The sequence below is a fragment of the Penicillium taxi genome, assembly GCF_028828555.1.
Source record: "Penicillium taxi strain IBT 34144 chromosome Unknown utg000001l_segment0_segment0, whole genome shotgun sequence".
Lineage (NCBI taxonomy): Eukaryota > Fungi > Ascomycota > Eurotiomycetes > Eurotiales > Aspergillaceae > Penicillium > Penicillium taxi.
Genome location: NW_026643203.1, coordinates 1,311,648 through 1,331,823, shown reverse-complemented (window position 1 = coordinate 1,331,823; position 20,176 = coordinate 1,311,648). Strand labels below are relative to the sequence as shown.

The 20,176-nt window shown below is 43.6% G+C and overlaps 7 protein-coding genes across 7 annotated transcripts; 2 read left to right on the top strand and 5 right to left on the bottom strand.

Moving 5' to 3' along the window:
* Window positions 1–665: 665 nt before the first annotated feature.
* N7495_000489 (uncharacterized protein) lies at window positions 666–971 on the bottom strand (the record flags this gene model as incomplete). The annotated part of the gene is made up of 1 exon (XM_057203159.1): window positions 666–971. The coding sequence occupies one exon, from the start codon at window positions 969–971 to the stop codon at window positions 666–668; it is 306 nt and encodes a 101-aa protein (XP_057067232.1).
* A 2,169-nt stretch (window positions 972–3,140) lies between these two features.
* N7495_000488 (uncharacterized protein) lies at window positions 3,141–3,492 on the top strand (the record flags this gene model as incomplete). Its single annotated transcript, XM_057203158.1, is given in 2 exon segments — window positions 3,141–3,192; window positions 3,212–3,492. 2 exon segments carry the CDS (start codon window positions 3,141–3,143, stop codon window positions 3,490–3,492), a joined length of 333 nt encoding a protein of 110 aa, XP_057067231.1.
* A 1,147-nt stretch (window positions 3,493–4,639) lies between these two features.
* On the top strand, window positions 4,640–5,331 carry N7495_000487 (uncharacterized protein; the record flags this gene model as incomplete). The annotated part of the gene is made up of 2 exons (XM_057203157.1): window positions 4,640–4,737; window positions 5,031–5,331. The coding sequence occupies 2 exons, from the start codon at window positions 4,640–4,642 to the stop codon at window positions 5,329–5,331; spliced, it is 399 nt and encodes a 132-aa protein (XP_057067230.1).
* A 663-nt stretch (window positions 5,332–5,994) lies between these two features.
* N7495_000486 (uncharacterized protein) lies at window positions 5,995–6,906 on the bottom strand (the record flags this gene model as incomplete). The annotated part of the gene is made up of 3 exons (XM_057203156.1): window positions 5,995–6,166; window positions 6,220–6,297; window positions 6,347–6,906. 3 exons carry the CDS (start codon window positions 6,904–6,906, stop codon window positions 5,995–5,997), a joined length of 810 nt encoding a protein of 269 aa, XP_057067229.1.
* Window positions 6,907–8,061: 1,155 nt separating this feature from the next.
* On the bottom strand, window positions 8,062–8,543 carry N7495_000485 (uncharacterized protein; the record flags this gene model as incomplete). The annotated part of the gene is made up of 2 exons (XM_057203155.1): window positions 8,062–8,316; window positions 8,385–8,543. 2 exons carry the CDS (start codon window positions 8,541–8,543, stop codon window positions 8,062–8,064), a joined length of 414 nt encoding a protein of 137 aa, XP_057067228.1.
* Window positions 8,544–14,319: 5,776 nt separating this feature from the next.
* N7495_000484 (uncharacterized protein) lies at window positions 14,320–14,529 on the bottom strand (the record flags this gene model as incomplete). The annotated part of the gene is made up of 1 exon (XM_057203154.1): window positions 14,320–14,529. One exon carries the CDS (start codon window positions 14,527–14,529, stop codon window positions 14,320–14,322), a length of 210 nt encoding a protein of 69 aa, XP_057067227.1.
* Window positions 14,530–15,267: 738 nt separating this feature from the next.
* On the bottom strand, window positions 15,268–18,578 carry N7495_000483 (glycoside hydrolase family 71 protein; the record flags this gene model as incomplete). The annotated part of the gene is made up of 4 exons (XM_057203153.1): window positions 15,268–15,301; window positions 15,444–16,416; window positions 16,476–18,429; window positions 18,495–18,578. The coding sequence occupies 4 exons, from the start codon at window positions 18,576–18,578 to the stop codon at window positions 15,268–15,270; spliced, it is 3,045 nt and encodes a 1,014-aa protein (XP_057067226.1).
* Window positions 18,579–20,176: the final 1,598 nt, after the last annotated feature.

Here is a 20,176-nt window from a genome sequence, read left to right as displayed (position 1 = left end):
GTCATTTCGGGGGCGAGGGGCAGCAAAAGAGGACCGCGACCAGAATAAGCGGACACCTCTCTCCTGAGCTGCGGAATATGGAGCATTGCATGTTTTCAAAATTCCGCTGGAGAACGGGGCAGAACTTAAATCTATAGATGATATGTACTTAACACCATTGTTGTGGCTGATATAGTCAAGGTCTACTAAAGTGGTACTCTGAATATCCTTTCACGTATTGCGCATTCTATTTTCTCTATAAATTTCAGCCCTAGACGTCGCTTACTTTGACTGACCAGAGCAGAATTGAATATTAATAATCTTCTCGGTCCTCCCGGGCGCCCCGTATGATGTCTTTCATCATATCATATAATCCTTTATCTTCCTTCTCCTATCCCCTCCCATTATGAAATTCCTCCTTCCGAAGTGTGTTGATATATGGAATAAGTTGCTGGTAGTACTCTGTGAAGTACTCTTTTGCAGATTCCAGAAAATAATCTTCCACAGATATTAGGCCTCCCTTCGTAAAAGCCAGTTCCTTTGCATCCGCAAAATTCCACTTATCAAAACTCGCAACAACTCTTCCGTTACCCGGTCCCTCGTAGTGAGTGCAAATCCAAATATCACCCAGAAGAATGATTCAAGATAGTGCATAAAACGGCGCTGCTCGCCTATAAGTGATCTAATTATCTAATTGCCATAAGGGCCCTCGTGCCGGTCTTTCCTTTTGCACCCGAGAGATCCTCTCGCTGCTCTCTTATGACTAGATCAAGATTAATCAAGAAGGCCGGCCATGATGGGTTCTTTTTGTCCTCGTTGATCATAAGATTGTTGACTAAGATATCCCGGTGAAGAATTCCTGCCTCATGCAAAGACTGATGTCCTGTAATGCAACTCTCTAGCGCGGCAAGCAGGGCCGAGTGCGTGCTTGCCTTGTAAATTGCTTTTCCATAGTCACGTAGGACGACACGCCGATGAATTCGATTTGGCATTGGGTTGCTGGGTGCCTTAGTAATGGGGGACTTGCATCATGAAGCAAACGTAGCCAAAAGATTAGTGGGTATGTTTTCGATCTCATTTATCTTCAAGCCCATTGCTAATGTCATGCCAAAGAACCCCCATTAGATTCAAACAAGAAGAATGTTTAGGCACTTTCTCTAAGAAAGGATCTCTATGGCGACATATAGAATCCATCCACTTGCAAGCTTCCTACCAGTGTCCTCAGTATGGGCACACCTTCAAACGCAAGGATGAAGTATGGGCTTTGAGACCACATGCGGGCAGTACACATCGAGTGAAATCCAGTAGCATTCAGTGGTGACGAGCTATAGCTTGGGTTTTAACTGGGTGGTTGCTAGCGAGTGTACTTACGCCTTTGTAAGCGAGTCAAATGTTATATGATGAGTCTGTCCCGATATCTTTAGAAAAGAGGTATGGTTATAATACTAAACAGGTTCTTGAATTTGTCCTCCATTAAATCAATAGTTACATTCAATTTCATACTTCCCTCCACTTATATTGACTACCTGTATTCTTGGCACCATGCTTAATGAGATCTGAGGTAGTCTCCCTCTTTGACTCCCTCGTGATAGAGTCCTAAGTCTCTGCTACAGATTGGCTAGTGTGTACTACCTGTTTGTGACTCCGAAGTCTATCCTTGCGATTGAAGGTGTGCCCACATTGAGGACACTGGTATGAAGCTTGCAAGTGGATGGATTTTATATGTCGCCATAGAGACCCTTCATTGGAGAAGGTACCTGAATACCCGCATTCCTCCCATTTGCATAGAATGGGGCTCCTTATTCATGGATGATATCAGCAATAGGATTAGAGATAAGAAGAGATCGAAAAACTTACCCGCTAGCCACTTGATCATGGTTTCTCCCCTGGTCTTGAGAGGGAGTGACGCTCATTTGAGCCACGTCATTCAGAATTGGTAGGCCAGAGATACCAAAGCTAGTAATTGGAATTAGGTAGGATGAAGAGAATGCATTATCCGGCATTCTGAGTGGATTCATCGGATGATCATACAAATCGTACATCGGGGAGGTAAATGTTGAAGGAAAGGTTGAACTATAAGGTATTGAGGTCCAGGGAATTTGAAAATTGCCTGATATGGCAGAGCGGATGGATTCATCTTCGTATGTAACGTGGTAATATGTAGAGTTGTTGACTTGTTGATCGGAGGTTGGATTGATCTCGTTCTCCAAAGGCATTTTAAAGTTGGGGGTATTATGTATATACATTTCAATTTTTTTAAGATTGGAGGCAAATGTCCGGAAGATAATTTTTGAAAAATAGCTACTTTGTAGGGTGGCGTACAAGAGACAAGAAGTATATAAGCTTCGAAAGTTAGGTTTTATAGGTGTTAAATAGGTTAGATAAATATTAATAAAATGCGGCGTAGGTGCGTTAGGTGGTAGATTACGGCGCAAAATCGTTGCTACACCAGCCACAATGGCGTCTTTAACGCCATTGGTCAGAAATGGTACATCACCATACCTGGCATCTGTGTTGAATTCACGCGGAGAATTGACTTCTACCCTTGGAAATGAGAATGAAGTACTTCAATTCTATCTTTCCCCTTGATAACATCAAGAAGATTCTTTACGATATCTTTCCGAGCATGTCTGGCCTCAAGCCAAGCAACTGTCATAATTTCTAACTATCAAATAAGAATTTGACCGTCCAACCGTCATTGGTTGACGAAACTGGATTTTCTATGTAGGGAGGAAAAACCGCTTAAATACACACATAGTGGATCCTGCAAACAGTAAAAACACACCCCCATTATCCCTCCTTTGACACTAACACATTCGATATTTGCACCTTCAGCGTCCAGGTTGAAGTAATTATACTGCCAGTTATAGTCCGACTTTTCCCTCTAAAGTTGGAGACATCGAAAAGTCAATTGACCACTGTCGCAGCTCTCCATAGTCTAGGGCACTTCCAACTAAACGACATTGCTCCGTCAATCCACCAGATCGGTACGGCGACTACGATAGACTTGCCAAAGTTCAATTACCTCCTGACTGAATATCTTATAGGGACCGTTTCGCTTGAGAATATTCGGAACGCACTCAACCAAACCAACCAGCTGGAGTTGGTAGACTCAGTCATTCGTGCCATAGATAAACTTCGGAAGCTTGGAGATATTAGGAATGTCTCTGAGCATCTCAGGACGAGGAGACCCCCACTTCTATAGGTGGTCCGGTAATTGGATATTTTCCAGACATTAAGAAATTATTGGAGGAAATACTACCAAAGCATGGGAGACCACCAGGTCGCAAGTTATTAGAGATTGATGCCGGACTTTTGATTCAGTCTGAATACGACGATATCGGCCAGATTGATCTATCTCACTCGGATCTTGATGAAATCCAGCATAGTGTTGTATTTTGCCACAATGACCTGAAACCTCGCAATCTTCTCATCAGAAAATCATCATCTGGAAAATACGAGCTTGCTGGTGTGATTGACTGGGAAATGGCGGGCTTTTCCCCCTTCGCTTAAGAATACGTTGTTAAGGATGTTTCCCTTGTCTTCCAAAACCTATATTTCAGTTGGTATACTATGTTCAAAGAAAAGACATCATATTTACTCCCACAGATGGAGTGCCACAACAAGCTTATCAGAGCCGTGAGAATTATCGAGAAATCGAAGAAGAAAACCATGTCACGAAATATTGGGGTTCGAGTGCAGGCAAAGTGGATACAAAGGGAAAAGGTAGAGAAATCTTCCGACGTCCGAAAAGGTTGGGTCCGTAAATCAGGTGAACGAAATCAAGTGTTTACAAAAGAGGATATGCAAGAACTTGAGAATGAGGTCCTGAGGGAGTTGGGATATATATAGGTGGAACCCATCTGTCGGTACACCGGTGGGTATAGCAAGGTTGGTGAGAGGCTAACGCCCACTTCTAACACCTATTACAGGAAACGCTTTACGCCCCTATAATATCTTTGTGTTATCTTGAAGTGGTTGTAAAATCTGCTTTTTCATTGATGGTGAGGACTAGCTGTTTATCCTACAAGTTGGCATATTGTTCAAGGTTGTTTTTTACTCCGAACAGGGATTCGTGATGTGGTCTAAACCGGGGTGTCGGTGTCGTTGTCCGATATCAACAAAGATAGCTTGTAAGGCAGGTTCCTGAGCTCTCGTTCGACATACTGCCCGGTCAAATCTTGGAACTTCGGTAGTTATTATTAACTGTGGAACCTTGGAGTCAGTTCAAACCATGATCACTCGAAATATTATCCGGTGAAGAAAGTAAAACTGTCCAGAATTTCTATGTCAGTGGTCATTTAGCGCCTACGGTGCGCATTTTCCATGGCGGCTGCCACTTGATATCCTCGAATGTTACAGCTGTGAGTGACAAATATTAATTGATAACTAAACTCACACCAGGGTGGTTTATTTAGTCGGTGGATTAATAGGAAGTGCATGCCACTGCAAGTACAGTTGTCTTGGAAGAAGATATAATAAGTCAAATAGCAGCTCTTACGATTCGACAGCGAGTCGGATTAATCATGGTGATACGCAAAGAATCCATTTTCATAGTACCTCTGGAGATACAAAAGCTATAAGAGAACCTTAGACTCTAGATTTTGATAGCTAACTACTCTTTGATTGATGTATTGTATAGCCTCATCCCATACAGGCCATGAGTTCTGCGATTCCCGATACTTTCGTCATTATTCATGATTCCCCGCTGGTAGACCAACGATGCTGGCCACAGCCTGTTGATAGCTATATGTTGGAGTGAACACCAAAGATGTCGTACTGTTGATGGCCTTCCAGTCACCAAGCTCATCTTCATCAATATTAGATAGGGTGGAGCTGGTGGTGAAGTGGGAAAGAGGTAGTGAAGAGGGAAAAAGGTGGAAGATGAATCACGTTGAGCGGCTCAGGCAGTCGCCTCTACGACCAGCTCGATTCACCACCTAGCTTAAGCCCCAATCCTTGCACTACTGCATCAATTGGTCTTGAGTACTATGACTGTATGAAATTATGCGTGTCGCTAGCATTTGAAATTCCTACTGATAGCTCTCAAGAAAACAAGTTCTAGAAATCCCGTCTGCGAAACACTCTCGTGACATTGCCGTCTCGCCTCTCCCCGATCTGCTCATCAGCGGTAACCGGACAAATTCAAGCGCGCTTCATATGATACGATTCTCTGGCCCACTTCTGCCTTGGACAGGATTCACCACTGCTGTCAAAAATGCCTACGATACACAGCAGTGGAGTAGGCGGGTGATTCAGATCAGCATTGAAGCCAGAGATCTCACCAATGAGAAGATTTTTGTCGGAGATGAAGCCGGAGTTTATGCTCAATTCCAGCAAGCTGCTAGATAGGTTCTTGGTGCAGTATTCGAGGCCCAATCAATCAATATAGCACTAGGGGACTTTAAATCCACTGGACTCACATACAGTAAGAGTTGTCGGCGAAATAAAGGTACCGTGGCTGATAGAGCATCAACTTGACTTGTGTGCTATGAATTCAACTTTGTTGCGAAAAGTCCTTGCACAACCTATTTTATACATGTTTGACCTCGGTTGTATGTATGGCTTCATTACCAATTACTACCAGACCATATTCATATGACAAATTCAGGTTGGGTCAACTTGGAGAATTGAGCATTCGCCCGTAATCAAATCATCCGTCAGATATACGCCTCCAGACCCCGAAAGTCAGTCTATTGGACCCGTGTTGACCTTCAATCAATGTCTTCTGTATCTTGATACCATTTCTGAAGCCCAGGGGCCGATTACCAATCCCAATCCTCGCAGTCAATGGATCAGACGAGATTAATCATAGTATGCTGCTCAGATACTTTCGTGTATAGCAAATACAGTCACGGAAGCAAAAATCTGAGACAGTGTGTGCGTGCAATTGACCCATACCTATGAATATACGATAACTGGAGCTAAATTTGGCAATGAAGACAGACTTTCGTCAGTTACATAAAGCATCTGACATATACGCCTTTATTGCACCCGCAGTGGTTGTTTCCATGTTCACAATGTCCAGCCGTTGGCATCTTTCATCCAATCCGCCGTTTCGGGTGGTGTTACTTCCCAGTTGAATCGGCTATCAGGGGGTTGGATGAACCCGGATTGGAAGTAGTTAACATCACCCCACTGTTGAGGTTCATCAAACGGAGATGCGATTTTGAATCCGCAGATTTGCCTAAAGATAGTTAAATTGTCATATCCCATATGTATAATCTCGCATAGACGCACATCTGACTACTAGACTTATCATAGATAATCTTCGTGGGACCAGCCATACATGGCATATACCCGCACAGCAAGAACCTTCTGCTCTCTGTTAGCTCAATGTTGTACTATGCTCACTAGACAACTATACGTATAGATTTGGCGAAACTTATTGCGGATGGCCTGGCGATCGGCAAAGGGAAGCCTCCAGAATTCGGAAAAATCAAGAGACTCGCCGGGGACTTTTTCCCATAGAATATACATGATATATCCCCCATGAACACCCTCGTCGTGGTCTTGCTGGCGCTGCTGATAGCCCAGAAGCGGAGGAACAACATCACAGTTCAGTTTTGTGAATTTCTTGAAAGCGATCAGTTCTGGGTGGTTAGGAGGGGTGTCGACAGCCTGGCTGGCCCGTATGGTAGCCTTTCTTGTTTCGGTTCCAGCTATAGGAACTTGTTGGTAGATGCGCAAAAATGCGCGCCTGTTGTCGTCTTCCTCGCTAGCAGGTCGGCATAAAAACTTCCCGGCGGTATCTGAGGGTCCGAGCTCTGCGGCGACGTCTTCTTTTGTCAGGCGATTCGACTCTTCGTCGAGCTTCTCAAGTGTTATCCATGTCTGGGAAGGGAAGTTGAACGGTGGTTTTGCAACGGCATCAAACGTGACCTGTGTTCCTTCAAGATCGGTGAGATATTCTATTGATGAATCCATGGCAGGCAGCTTATAGAAAAGGTAAAAGCAATGTGAGAGCACAAGAGTTACTTAATAGTGATCTCATGTTGACCAATAAATTTTAATTTCTTCGGTTCTGGCGTCAATTTCTTTTCTTTTACCTATATGTACTATTTACTTAACGGTTTCCAGTTTCTCATTCAAGTCATCCATTACTCTCTCCGACTACTAATTTTTCCAAACAACCTCCCTCAAAGCCAGCATTATGCCTTCTCGACTGCTCCTCCGACCACCAAGCAGCCCATTATGGCAACCGGCCGCTGCAGTACAACCTGTCCTAAGATTAATGGTCAAATCTATGTCAGCTCTTGTATCTTCAATGCCTTCCTGTCAAGTCAGCCGCTTACAAGATAACCAGACTTTCCATATGAGCTATGAAATACACCACAACACGCCTTATCTCAACATCGAGTCGATGTTCACCAGCATTCCTCTCTTATTCATCTGAGATCTAAGTAATGATAGTCACTAAAACCTAGAGCATACAGAAGTAGAATGATAACAGATATGAGCTGATACTGGTAGGATAATAACAGAAGATTCGAATGTGAGGAAAACTGAAAAGAGGAAGGGCAGTCAGAAAAGAAAACCACATGTATCTGACCAGTATATCTTCGTGGTCAAATCATTAACGCCCTATTATCATTCAAGCTTTTAAATGTTAGTTTGCAGTTCGTTCTTATTGGGTTCAAGTCAAAAATTAGTCATCAGTCATCATAGTTTAGTTGTAACATTTTCATACCATCGTGGATTCGACACTTTTTGCTTTTATTACACTGTGTACTGCACTATGGTACTGACTTCTTTGAGACTTTAATCTTCTCCTGCTGTTTTTGACCTCTAGGTTTAGATCTTCCTCTACTGTCTTCTCCAACCTCCATTACTGTCTCCTCTTACTATCGATAACAGTATACGAAGCTAGAGTGACGGGTCAAGTAATTCTTCCGATCTCATTCATAGGTTTTAAATATAGCTAATCCTTTTCCAATAGTCCGCGTTATGGTACATCATCTATAATATTTTCTTGCGCACTGTAGGGTACGTATAGCATCAATACATGAATACATACACGTGACAGTCGTTCAATTCAATTACATTAATGATGGATATCCTAAGGTGAACTGATATCCATATTTACCAGGTATATAATTCCTTTGGAACTTCATCTTCCGCCTCATAGTCTTCCTCAAAGTATGCCTCATCGGGGTTATAGATTTCTCCGATATAACAACCAGTTGTCGAGCTGACAGATCCCTCCTCCTTTATGAAACGAGTAGGGCGAGGCATTACTATCGACCTGGAGAGATCGGCCGCTTTGTTGATTATTTCTTGGACTTGAAAAATGATCTGATCCCGGTCTTCGTTCCAGTGAAAAACTCTTTCGGAGTACTGACCATTAAATGAAGTTAGCTTAAATAAAAAAGACTTTAGAAACAAGGATAAAAAGAATTTCTCACGTGGCTGCTTTCAGTGATATGCATGAAGATCCATGTTGATCCATCCGTCAAGATGCCGTAGATTGCTGCGGCTCGTTCCATCTGCTTGCAGGCTGTGTGAACAGCTGCCAGAGTTACAAGCAAAGACCGAGTTTGCAGCGTCACTTCCTCTGACCTCATGACGATCAAGTTTGTTTCTCACTCCCAGCAGTGACCGAACCATAACACATAGTTGATAATATGCATTTCATCTTCAACTGTTATCGCTGGACTGGTGATTTTTTTATGGTAGCTTAAGTGAAGAGGCTCATACCCAGAAGGGAGCTGAATTTTCCTGATTTTTTGTGCGAGCAAAACAAGAAGAAGGGGCTCTATTCTTAAGCGCTCTTGTCCGGGAAATAGTTCGATATCGTTCCATACGTCAGCTAAAATTTGATCAGATATTGTTCCTTTTGGTTCTTGAAGAAAAATCCACTTAGATGGGCTGGAATATCTAAAGAGGTGCACTCCCTTTCGTGAAGTGGACTTCGCTCTGTTCTCGTTGGTTGGAGGTTAAAATTATCCAATAAACGTTGGAAGTCCGCTAGATTAGTGTCATTCATGATGGTGGTATCTTTTGAAGAAGTGAGTGAAGCGAAATAGTGATAGAATGTATTGCAGAGAGTATTTGTCAGTGGGCGCAGGAGATGCTAGATATCGAATCTGGCGGTACAGATAGTCCAGTAGAGGTTGCGTCTCGGTTATTGATCGCCATGGCTACGATAGGTAGTAAACTTGCCCAGTCGTCCTGTGCGTACGTAGTAAAGGCGCGTAGAATTCGTTCGACTTCTTGATTTGCGCGTTCCGTAGCTCCATCAGTTTGGGGATGGAATGCGGTAGATAATCGGCGTCGAATCTTTAGCTTTTCGCACACGATTCGCCAGAACCCCCCTACGAACTATGGGCCGCGGTCACTAGTGATCGCTATCGGTAAACCATGATGCATATAAATATGCTTCATAAAGACATCTGCGACGCTTTCCGCAGTAATACTATGCATATCTATTAGGATCACTCCTTTAGATAGCCGATCAGTAATTACTAGATAATTCGTCGCTCTTTCTTTCCCAGTGGGTGGAAGTTCTGTGATGAAATCCATGGATAGTTCGGCCCAGATTCGTTATGGAATTGGTAATGGTTTAAGTAGGCCTTGCTTCGAATCTCTCCAAATCGTGTTTCGTCCGTAAATCGTGCAATTCCTTAAGAATCTCCGTATATCGTTCGTCATTCCTGGCCAAAAGAATCTACGGGCCAGTATCGTATAGGTTATATCCCGTCCTGGATGTCTAGTCGTGTAGGAATCGTGGACCTTCTAGATCAAGGTTGTGCGTAGTGGTTCGTTATCTAGAATCTATGTCCTTTTCCTAAAGCGTAGAAGATTTCGTTCATCTAAGTCGCACTCGGATAGGCTTATTTTCAGGTTCGATTCGGCAGGGATTCGTCGGTCTCCCTTTTCAAGTGCAAGTGCGAACTGCTGGTATATTTGATCTTCCTTCCGCGCGTTATTCCATGCTTCCTGCGTTTCTGCTTCTTTAAACATCGCCACTAGTATATCAAAGTCTAAAGGTGGACTTGGTTCAGTGCTATTGTTACGGATTGTTACTGATTCGAAGAGTTTCCGGAAACGATTCGTGAGCCTCTTATTAGAGATTCCTTTAGGTTCGTCTTGTCCTCGCCGGGATAGAGCATCTGGTTAGATCGCCTATTTCCTAGGTCGATATCGTAGCTCAAAGTCGAATTCGGCCAGGATGTCTGCCTATCTCATTTGTTGTTCGCTTAGATCCTACGCCTTATGAAAGTATCGTAGATTTTTGTGGTCCGTTAAGACCACGAATCGCGGGACCATCTTCAGCTCTGGCTTCTATTCCCGTAGCGCATGGATGATAGCGAGTAATTCCTTGTTGTGTATCATATAATTGGTCTCTATAGGTGAGAGCTTACGCGAGAGATAGGCGCATGGTCTTAGCGTCCCATCTTCTTGTCTTTGTGATAAGACTGCTCCTATCGCCCATCTAGATGCGTCTGTTTCTACTATTGTTTCGGTGTCTTCTCGGAAATAAGCCAATATTGGTGCAGAGATAAAGAGGTCCTTTAGGGTCTCGAATGATTCTTGTTTCTCCTTGTCCCATTTGAATATCGTATCTTTCTTTATCAACTATACTAATGGTGCAGAGACGTCTACGAATCATGGTATAAACGTCTGGTAGAAGTTAGCGAATCCAACAAAACCACATACTTCTCGGATATTAGTAGGTGCTTCCCATAGCTTAATGGCTTCAACTTTCTTCGGGTCTACATATAGACCTTCTCTAGCTCGTATGATGAACCCTAGGTATTTCACAGAGCTCTATTCAAATTCAGATTTCTCGATATCGTATTAAAGTCCAGCATCTCTTAGCTTCTAGAGCACCTCGCGTACTTTTCGTCTATGATCCGTGATCGATCCGTCGGAGTAAATAATGATATCGTCTATATATGCTAACACAAACTCGTCGAGAAATTCGCGTAGAACTTCATTGATATACCATTAGAAGGTTACGGGAGCGCTAATTAGGCCAAAAGGTGTAACTAGCCACTCATAGAGCCCATATCGTGTTCGAAACGCTATCTTCCATTCTTCGCCTTCCTATATTCTGATCTTATGGAAAGCCGCTATGATATCAAGTTTAGTAAACCAGCGAGCCTTCGACATGTTTCGTAGTGTTTCTTAAATTAGAGGTAGGGGGTAACGGTCCTTGATGGTTATAGAGTTTAACCCTCTATAATCGACATAGAATCGGATGCCTCCACCAGGTTTTCGTACTAGTAACACCGGTGAAGCTACTAGCGATTTACTGACTCGTATGAATCCTTTTCCTAGTAGATTAGTAAGAGTTTTTCGTAGAACTAATAGCTCTTCTCTATTTATTCCGTATAATAGCCTATAAGGTGGTGTCGATTCGTTACCATTTCCATCGCGTGTCAAGGGTATCTTATGATCGATCCCTAAGCGATGGCTCGGAAGCTTATCTACTTTCTCCTAGCTAAAAACATCTAACCAAGGGAGATATTATGGGGGAAGTTTAGCTCTCGGATCGGTGAATTTCTTAGGTTGCAGCGCCTTATCGATATCGTCCATAGTTACTTTGGCTATTCGGAGGTGGTCCGGCGACGAAACGCTATCGAATAGTTCTTTGATTTCTCCCATAGATGATTGCTATACTTTCAATTTCTTTACTTTTATTAGACCGATTAACGGGTCGATGCGGTTCTAACAATAAATACGCTCTCCATTTCTCGAATAGATATCTAAATACCCTCGTTTCGCAGCGTAAACTCCGTCGACATCTTTTAACCAAGGCGTCCCGAGTATCATTTTATCTGACTATCTTGGAATGATATAGGTAAAGACTTTCTGCTATTATAGTCCATTAACATCAAGATCGAAGTATATGGCCTAAGTAATCCATCCTTGATTCTTGATGACTCCGTTCAGGATTCGTGGTGGAATCGGGATACGCAGAAGGTTAAGAGATTGCGCTAGGTGTCCGCTGATAGATGCATAGCTATCGCTTCCGTTATCTACTAAAGTCTTCGCGAATTAAATTCCATTAACTCTAGCATCGATATAGAATGACGCCTCTTTCTTTAGTAGCTTCTTAACCCCCTTCTGCTCCTGCTCGCGGTTTAGTACAGGAGCTAATCTTTTCCCGAATCATTCTCCGCTTCATCTTCTTCGATCGCTAGCGAATACTCCCTTCTTCGGGGGTGGCTCGATCTTGGTTCTTCGACTACTATATTCCGTACCACCACTTGGTTCGGATTCCGTGCGGGCAGTAAAGGGCATATACTTTGCTAATAGTTATCTCGACCACATCGTAGACATCTCTTTTCTATACAGCGACGTTGGAGTTCTTCTTTCTCGACCCATTTTGCACGTTTTCCCACGAGATATTGATCCTCTTTACGAACCTATCCCTTTTCGTTCACAAATCGGGACGAATTCGTCTATATGGTGTTCGTGTTTACTATTAGAGTCCAGTCTATCCTATCCTCTATAGCTATGGTTGATTGATCTCTTTAGATTCGCTGGTGAGTAGATAACTAACGTCTGCCTAATACGATATTCAGTATCTCGCTATCAGTGTCGATTTCGTGGAGCCGTGTGATAAGACCTATAAAATCATAGGGAACACCACGATTCATAAGCGAATTCGTCATATCTTCATTAAGAGCGTTTAGTAAGAGTTATCGTTTTGCTTCGTCGTGCCATTCGGTTGCACCAGCATCTGCGAGCTCTCTTTCTAACTAGGGAAGGAATCGTGAAAAAGGCTGGTCGGGCTTCTATTTAAGCTAATATAGACGCCGAGCTGCTCGTGATCGAGCGTTAGGGTCTCTATATATCCTCTCAAGATATTCCAGAAGCATATACGGGTTACCTTCGCTTCGTTATGTCTTCATAAACGTTCCGGTGTTCTTAGCGGCCATTTTCTCTAGGCGGGAAAATGTATAGAGGAATTGCTCTTGTGGGGTACCGATGGCAGCTCCGTCTACTAGCAATTTGTTCTCTATCGAGATTCTCTAGGTTGGCCAATCAGAGATGTTTCCTGCATATATCGCGGGGTCGGGGAGACAAGGGCGAGGTCGTCGAATCTGGTTATTATCGCTGGTTGATTCGATTGGTATCCCTTGTGGTTCCGTGGGTGGTTCGGGAGCGGCTCGCTCCTGGGACCGAACCACTAATTCTTCGAGTCTTCTAATTCTCTCATCGGTACTAATACTTGTCTGACTGATGTGCTGCATCAACGTCCTGGCCCACTCGGGTGGGCTCGACGGTTCGCTTACAGTCATGATGATGAAGATATTCGTTTTCTTCTCGTGTTTGAATCGGGTGCTTTCCGTCTTCAATTCGTTTGTCGGATGCTTAACTAGATACTTTCTAAGAGCGATTTCGTATTCGTAGGACGCTTAATTAGATACTTTCTAGGAGCTTTTCGTATTCGTTGGTATGCTCGATCGGATTCTTTCCGAGAGCGATTCGTTCGTCTGTCGTATGTGGCTCGATCAGATACTTTCTGAGAGCGCTTTTCTTATCGTCGGTCGTGGGTTTTACTCTCGTTAGAGGAAGGATTTTATATGTGAAGGGCTAAAGCTAATCTTGAATTCAGAACTAGCTAGGCACATGCTATTTACAAAATCCTTGAAGAACGTGAACAATTCGGGGTGGAATCGTGAGGTATGCGGTTGGTGGGTCACGTGGTACAACCACGTGATAGTTCACCAGGATTCAACCTGTTACACAGGTTGCCTTATAGAAAGTGCAAGGTGGGTTGTTCCTATCCCTAAAACGATCTGTGTATGCTTGCCATTCCCTATAATATTATTAGCCAGTTATAAACCAGTTAATAGCCACTTACGAGATTGCTTTACGCTTGTGTTGTGAAATAGAAGCTTGCTGCCGGTAGACATCAGACTGGAAAGATTGAAACTTTTCCCATAATTTCTTGTTGGCCCGAAAGTGAGCTAATTGCTCTATATCAGGATGAAGATATTCACAAATCTTTACTCCAGAGCATTTCATAACTCTTTTTTTGACCTGACAGTCAAGAAAAGGACTATATATCTCTTTAAAAGACCATCGAGAGGATCCATATTGAAACTGAAAGTAGTTAATAGCTGGTTATTAGCTATCTAGGATATTATAACTTACATTGTGAACATAGTCTTGAACCTTCTCTTTTTGAGTACCCTTGAGATCGATCACATAAGCATACCCATTTTTATGAGAGATAGGATATTCGGGAAGCTGGGCAACATATTCAAAATGTTGTGCTGCAAAGATCCCTCTTGGATCATTTGAAAGTGGGGTCGGTGGAAAGTCCTATAGCCGGTTAATAAGTAGCTAATAAGTGGCTAATAACTAGCTAATAGCTGGTTATTACCCACTTATTAAGTGGGTATTTACCTCCAAGTCCTCCTCAGAGTCCTCCTCAAGCTCCTCCTCAGACTTCTCTGCGGTTTCGTCTCTAATTAGGGACGATTCTGTTGCGGGAAGGTCGATTTCAACGTCATTTGCTTCATTATCAAGCCCTAGATAGTCTAGATTGATATAATCCCCAATGGTCGCTGCCCAGTTTATTTGGTCCATTATGAGAAGGATAAGGGGTAAATAAGGGGGAATGTGCAGGGGTAAGCGAGTTGAAATTTTTTTTCGTACAGCTATGCCTAGATAGGGTGGTATGGTCCAGGTTGAGAAAACGTACTAGGCCTAATTAGGAACATGAGTGGGGCATGGTCCAGGTTGAAAAATGGGGATGGTCCAGGTTAACTGTTGTCACGATCGCAGCGACAGGTGACCCGTTATGGCCAAAGTACACTCTCCTTTCTCTACTTCGCCGCAGGAGGTCACCAATACAGAAATAAAAGGGTTTAGTTTTAACGACGAAATTCAAAAGGGCATAGCGTATGTTTAGATAAGCACATCACCATCAAAACATGCCAACTTCAACAGGCTCTAACTCTACCATTATTTAGGTTAGCGGAATTATAAGAAGACATTTGAATAGCTAGAGCCTTAATCATACAATTTGAATACTTTTCAAAGTGGTCAACCCAAAAGGTGATCCAAGTCGAAGTTGGATTTCCACTACTGGTGCTATTAGATATATATAAGCCAAAGTCGCGTTTTTGTAACTACTAGGTTTTTGTGTATAGAAGAAGTCTGGTCTTTTATTAACGGAGAGAATTATAGTAGTAACCCTAGAACTAATACCTCAGCAAAATTGCCGGTTCGTCCATCAGCACACCGTTCTTCTGCCATTTTCGCGTTTGCAATAACTAGCACCTAATCCACTGCATGTGCATAGTGACCATGTAAAAAATGATTCTAAGTTACTTGGAAGCCATGTGACTCCAATTTCCTGTTCACTTTCACTCACAGAAATGTTGCGATCAGTAATTAGACATGGACTATCCCAAGAATCTTCCCCGCTAAATGCATCAGAGGCTGAACCAAAAACTTCAAGCACCGGTAGGTTAAAAAAGCAAAAAGGGTAACCTGACAGGTCAGAGCCAGAGCCTTTTCCATAGTACTGTCCTGTTTGATTTTGGCAATATTCTGAGACTGTGATCAGATCTTTGACGTCGATATCATAGTCTTCGATATTCTGGATGGTGCTGTTGTCCACAGTGCTACTAAGGCCAAACCCTATCTTGCATAGCGGTCGACCAGGGTATGCTATCTGATAACAGCTGCCATTAATCTGATAAGAGCTAACATCGTCGCATTCGTCCAATGTTTGGCCATTCTTGAGGATATAATAGTCAGCCGATGCCATGGTTTGCCCAACCATCCACTGCTCTAAAGTGGAGTTCATTTTAGCACGGGCTTCGTTCCATATCTCTCCACTGATCTCGAAGTATGATTGAGAGTGGTATAGAAAGTTAGACACTGCGTAGGTATAAGGGCCCGAGATCAAATCCGTGGGCAAATAGGATGAATTCGTGGGATCTTGGAAAATTTCGTAATCCAAATTAACGATAAGGTTCGTAATCCTAGTGAAAAGGGATTCCATAGTGTTCGTCAAGATTTGCTCAACAGTATCTGTATCTGGAATGGTTGATGTCCCCTCGTTAAGAAGCGAAGTTATGGTCGTCACAATGGTGGTAGCAGTGTTAAGTTGATCGTAGCCAGGAATAGATTGTATAAAGGTCGAGGCCTCGCCAAAGGCAGTTGTAAATGCAGAAACGGCGCTATCAAAACCGCTTATATCTATAGTTGGGTCAAATGCCTCAACAATTTGATCAATATTCAAAGTGGATGTCGAGAACGAAGTATGAAAGGCGTCGTACCACTGAACCAGATTTGCATAAAAGTTGTGGATGAAGAACTGGGCCCAGTATAAACCCTGATCGATGCCGCCTGTGGTACAGTCAAGTGGTGCAATGGCATCGCAGGCACTAGCGAGTGGAAAGCTGTTGCAATCAGAGATACTGACAGTCTGTGTCATCTCAATATCCCAGTAGCTAAGATTTTCTAATATGTAGATGATCAGTATCTTAGATAAGTATCGCAATTTTGATGAGCCTGCTTACTTGAAGTCGCGATATACTCATCAATATAAGAAATCCCCAAGGTGAGGTATTTCTTAAGCTCAGCCGTAGTGTTTTGTCCTGGGACAAGGTTTATACATGGTAGATCATCGACGGTACTCGAACCGGAGGAATCAGAAACGATAAGAATGCCATCTGTACATGTAGGTGTCGGGCAGTAGCCTCGCTCACAGGCAAAGTCGCATAGCCCACTATCTCCACCCACATTAGAAATTCCAATGATACTGGTGTCGGCTGTCGCGGGTTCGTTCAGTGGGCCTGTTTCTGTACAGGTACAGTTATGAATCGGACAATAGCCTACATTACAGCTGTAACTGCATAGGCCGATAAAGGAGTCCGTGCCGGATCCAGCCGTACAAGTATCCGGAGTGAATGGCGACACAGTAGGAACAGTGAGTGCAACCTCGACTGTTCCACAGGCGGTATCAGGGCAGTAGCCGTAGTTGCATGCGAAGGAACAGAGACCACTGTAGCTAGCACTCTCGCCTGCTATAGGGTAACCTATAACCCCTGTAGCTGTGGGCATCGTCGGTTGAGGACCCATCTTAGAACATACACAAGCACCTACTGGACAGTATCCATAGGCACAAGTAAATTCACATAGGCCATCAAAATTACCCTTCCCCCAGCCATCAATACAAACGTACTCGGCGAATGAGCTGGTTTCAACAGAAATCGTGTCAAGAGACATTGAGTACCCAGTATATGCGTTCCAGTTCTCGATTCCTAAGGAATTAGAACATCCATCCACAATGCTTTCACCACCCCAGGCAAAGATTGTTTCTCCAGAACGAGTTACCTCAATTGCGATATCTCCAGAATGTCCAGTGAATGAAACACTTCCATGGTAAATTCCGGCACCACCACTAGGCGTGTGGTCCCAAGTGGCATCAAGCTTCACCCCGCCTACACTAACAGTGATATTGGCAGTAGACCCAAGAAGCACATCGTAGAAGATCTTATCCTGTGGGATTTCATAGGGCCAATACTCAAGTTGAAGCTGGCTCACTGTGTTTCCTGTAGTTCCACCGTCAGAGGAGCACGCCCCCGCAGCATTCAAACGGTACCACGCAGTGAGGCCCTCTTCTGTGATTGTTGTGTAGTTGTTCTTATAAGTATCAATCAGAAAAGGCAAGAGCGCCCTCCAGCCGCTATGGTCATATTTAGCAACGTAGTTATAGGGTGCATCGCCATAGTCTTCATCAAAGGCCACATATGTTGTGTCTGCTAGATCAGCTAGAACATCATAGATCGGACCAATATAGTGAGATTCGCCGTAGTCATTCCATGAGATAATCTCAACAAACTCAGGAGCGAGCCAAAATACTTGCTGCCAGCGGTCATACCAGAGGTCATCCCCCCGCCATAGCCAGTTTTTATCGTAGCCGGGCATATTAGTAAAGAACCAGGGTGATACAGGCATCATATAGGGTTTTCCATCAAGGAATTGCTGATAGGAGGCATCAATGTAAGTATCCATATCAGCAGGACCGTAAGGCCAAGCGGCCCAGCTGAAAAGTCCATCAGCAACTCCGTCAGCTTGCTGCATAGCTTCATCAGCTCCAAGAGATGACCAATCAGGAATAAAGAAGCAGTTTGTTTCCTTCTTGATATCAATCCAATCGGCAGCATTATCTGGCCCCTCAAAGGTCGAACACAGAGGTTGATCATTATAGTACCAATAAGCGCTTCCAGAATAGGTCTTAATCAAGTTGATCACATCTGCTTTAGCCCAGGCCCCATTTCCAGCATAATCAAACGAAAAGAATAGCTGAAACCCAACGTTCTCGGCAGCCTGGAATGCTCTTTCTAACGAAATCAAATTTGTTGTCTCGCCATTAGCGATATTAAGAGCAAATGCATCAATATGGGCATCTAAAGCCAGGTTCATGTGATATTCCCACTCTGATATCGGGTAGCCTTCTGTGTTGGAAACCTGTCCATATAAGATGAGTAATTAGCTTGACCCCTATAACCTGACTTCACGAATAGGGACTATACCATGAAGTGTGCAAATACCGCTCTTGCCTGAGCTTGCTGAAATAGGATGCATATTGCGAAAATCAGAAGGCTATAAAGCCGCATTCTGAATTATTGACCCAAGGAAAAGATTTGTGTAAAGCGTTGTAAAGTTTCAAAAGAAATCAAGAGTGCGGACGTATTGTTTTAAAGAGAGACTGAAGTTGAATTCCTGAATAAGGTTGATCGATTTGAAGCTTCTCTAGGCCTATTGAACAGGCTTTTATATGTTATTCTGTCTCTCCAACATAGTTCATGACTTAAAGATACTAGTAAAATTTGTTTCTTCTTTCTAATCTATTCAATAGTGCTATATCTAAGTGGAGAACTCGTTACTCTCTTTAGAAGTTATTACAATTTTATCGTCCGGTTCTTCCTTGAATGATCTATAATCTAGTCCTCATAGTGTTCCGACGGTCAAACATCTATTAATTCAAGTTATTTGCTGCTCTTTACGATTTTTACCACTCAATAGTATATGATAGTACGCCTTTAGGTCTATTAAGTCTCTACGTGTCACGGGGCGGGCAGGTGAATAGAATTATACTAGAACTGGACAGACAGTATTGCATTGACTGACAGGCTAAGACGAAGACGTAGCTTGAAGAGCTACATTCAGACAAGGTTCTGAGTTTACATGAGGTTGCGGGTCACGTGGCCCGCACTATCTAATCAATCAGTAGTCGTCTGAGCTGGCACCGTGATAGTATCCCCCTCCTTAGAGCCGAGCTCCGTAGAGGCGTAGACAGGACCTGGCTTAGACGGGTAGCGGAGGTGGAAGTTCTTCACTAACTGTCCACAATTTTCTAGGTGAGCAGCAGGCTCTTTAGTTGGGTCATCGTAACCGGTCCACTTAACCATGTATTTTAGACGTGGTGTTCCCCGGCGACCACGTTTCTCCCAGCGGGAGTCTAGGATCTCCTCTACCTCCTACTCGTCGATTCCGTCGACTTCGACAGGTGGGGCAGGTTCTTGTTGCTGCGCGGGAAGCGGGTTGTCGTCGGCAGGGCGTAATAAGGAGACGTTAAATACTAGGTAGATCATCATTCCAGGGGGAAGCTGTAAACGGCAGGCGTACGGGCTTAGAACTTTGGTGATTTCGAAGGGGCCTAAGTTCTTCTAGTCTAATTTCTTCTAGGGGCGATGGGTCTTGATGTTCCGGGCGTCTAACCAGACTTTCTGTCCTTTAGTAAATGTTTGGGCAGGCTGGTGGTGATGGTTGGCGAATTCTTTATGGCGAGCTTAGGCGGCCAGGATCTGGGCTCGTACAAAGTTCGTGATCTCCTCTATATGAGCCGCGAACCTCTCTGCATCGCGGGCGGCGGGGTGATTACTTAGGCGGACAGGCTCGAATCTAACGACTAGGTGTTGGCCGTAATTAGCAAAGAACGGGGTGACGCTAGTCGACTCGCTTTATACGGAGTTAGAGGCGAATTCGGCTAGCGGAAGCCAGTTAGCCTAGTCGTCCTATAGGTAGTTTATATAGGCTCGGAGGTACTATTCCAGGATAGCATTGGCTCGCTCGGTCTGTCCATCTGTTTCCGGGTGAAAGGTAGTAGATAGTAGGCTCTTAGTCTTTAGGCGGGTCGTCAGGTGTTTCCAGAACTAGCTTATAAACTAGGGGCCTCTATCAGATATAATTATACGAGGGAGTCTATATAGCT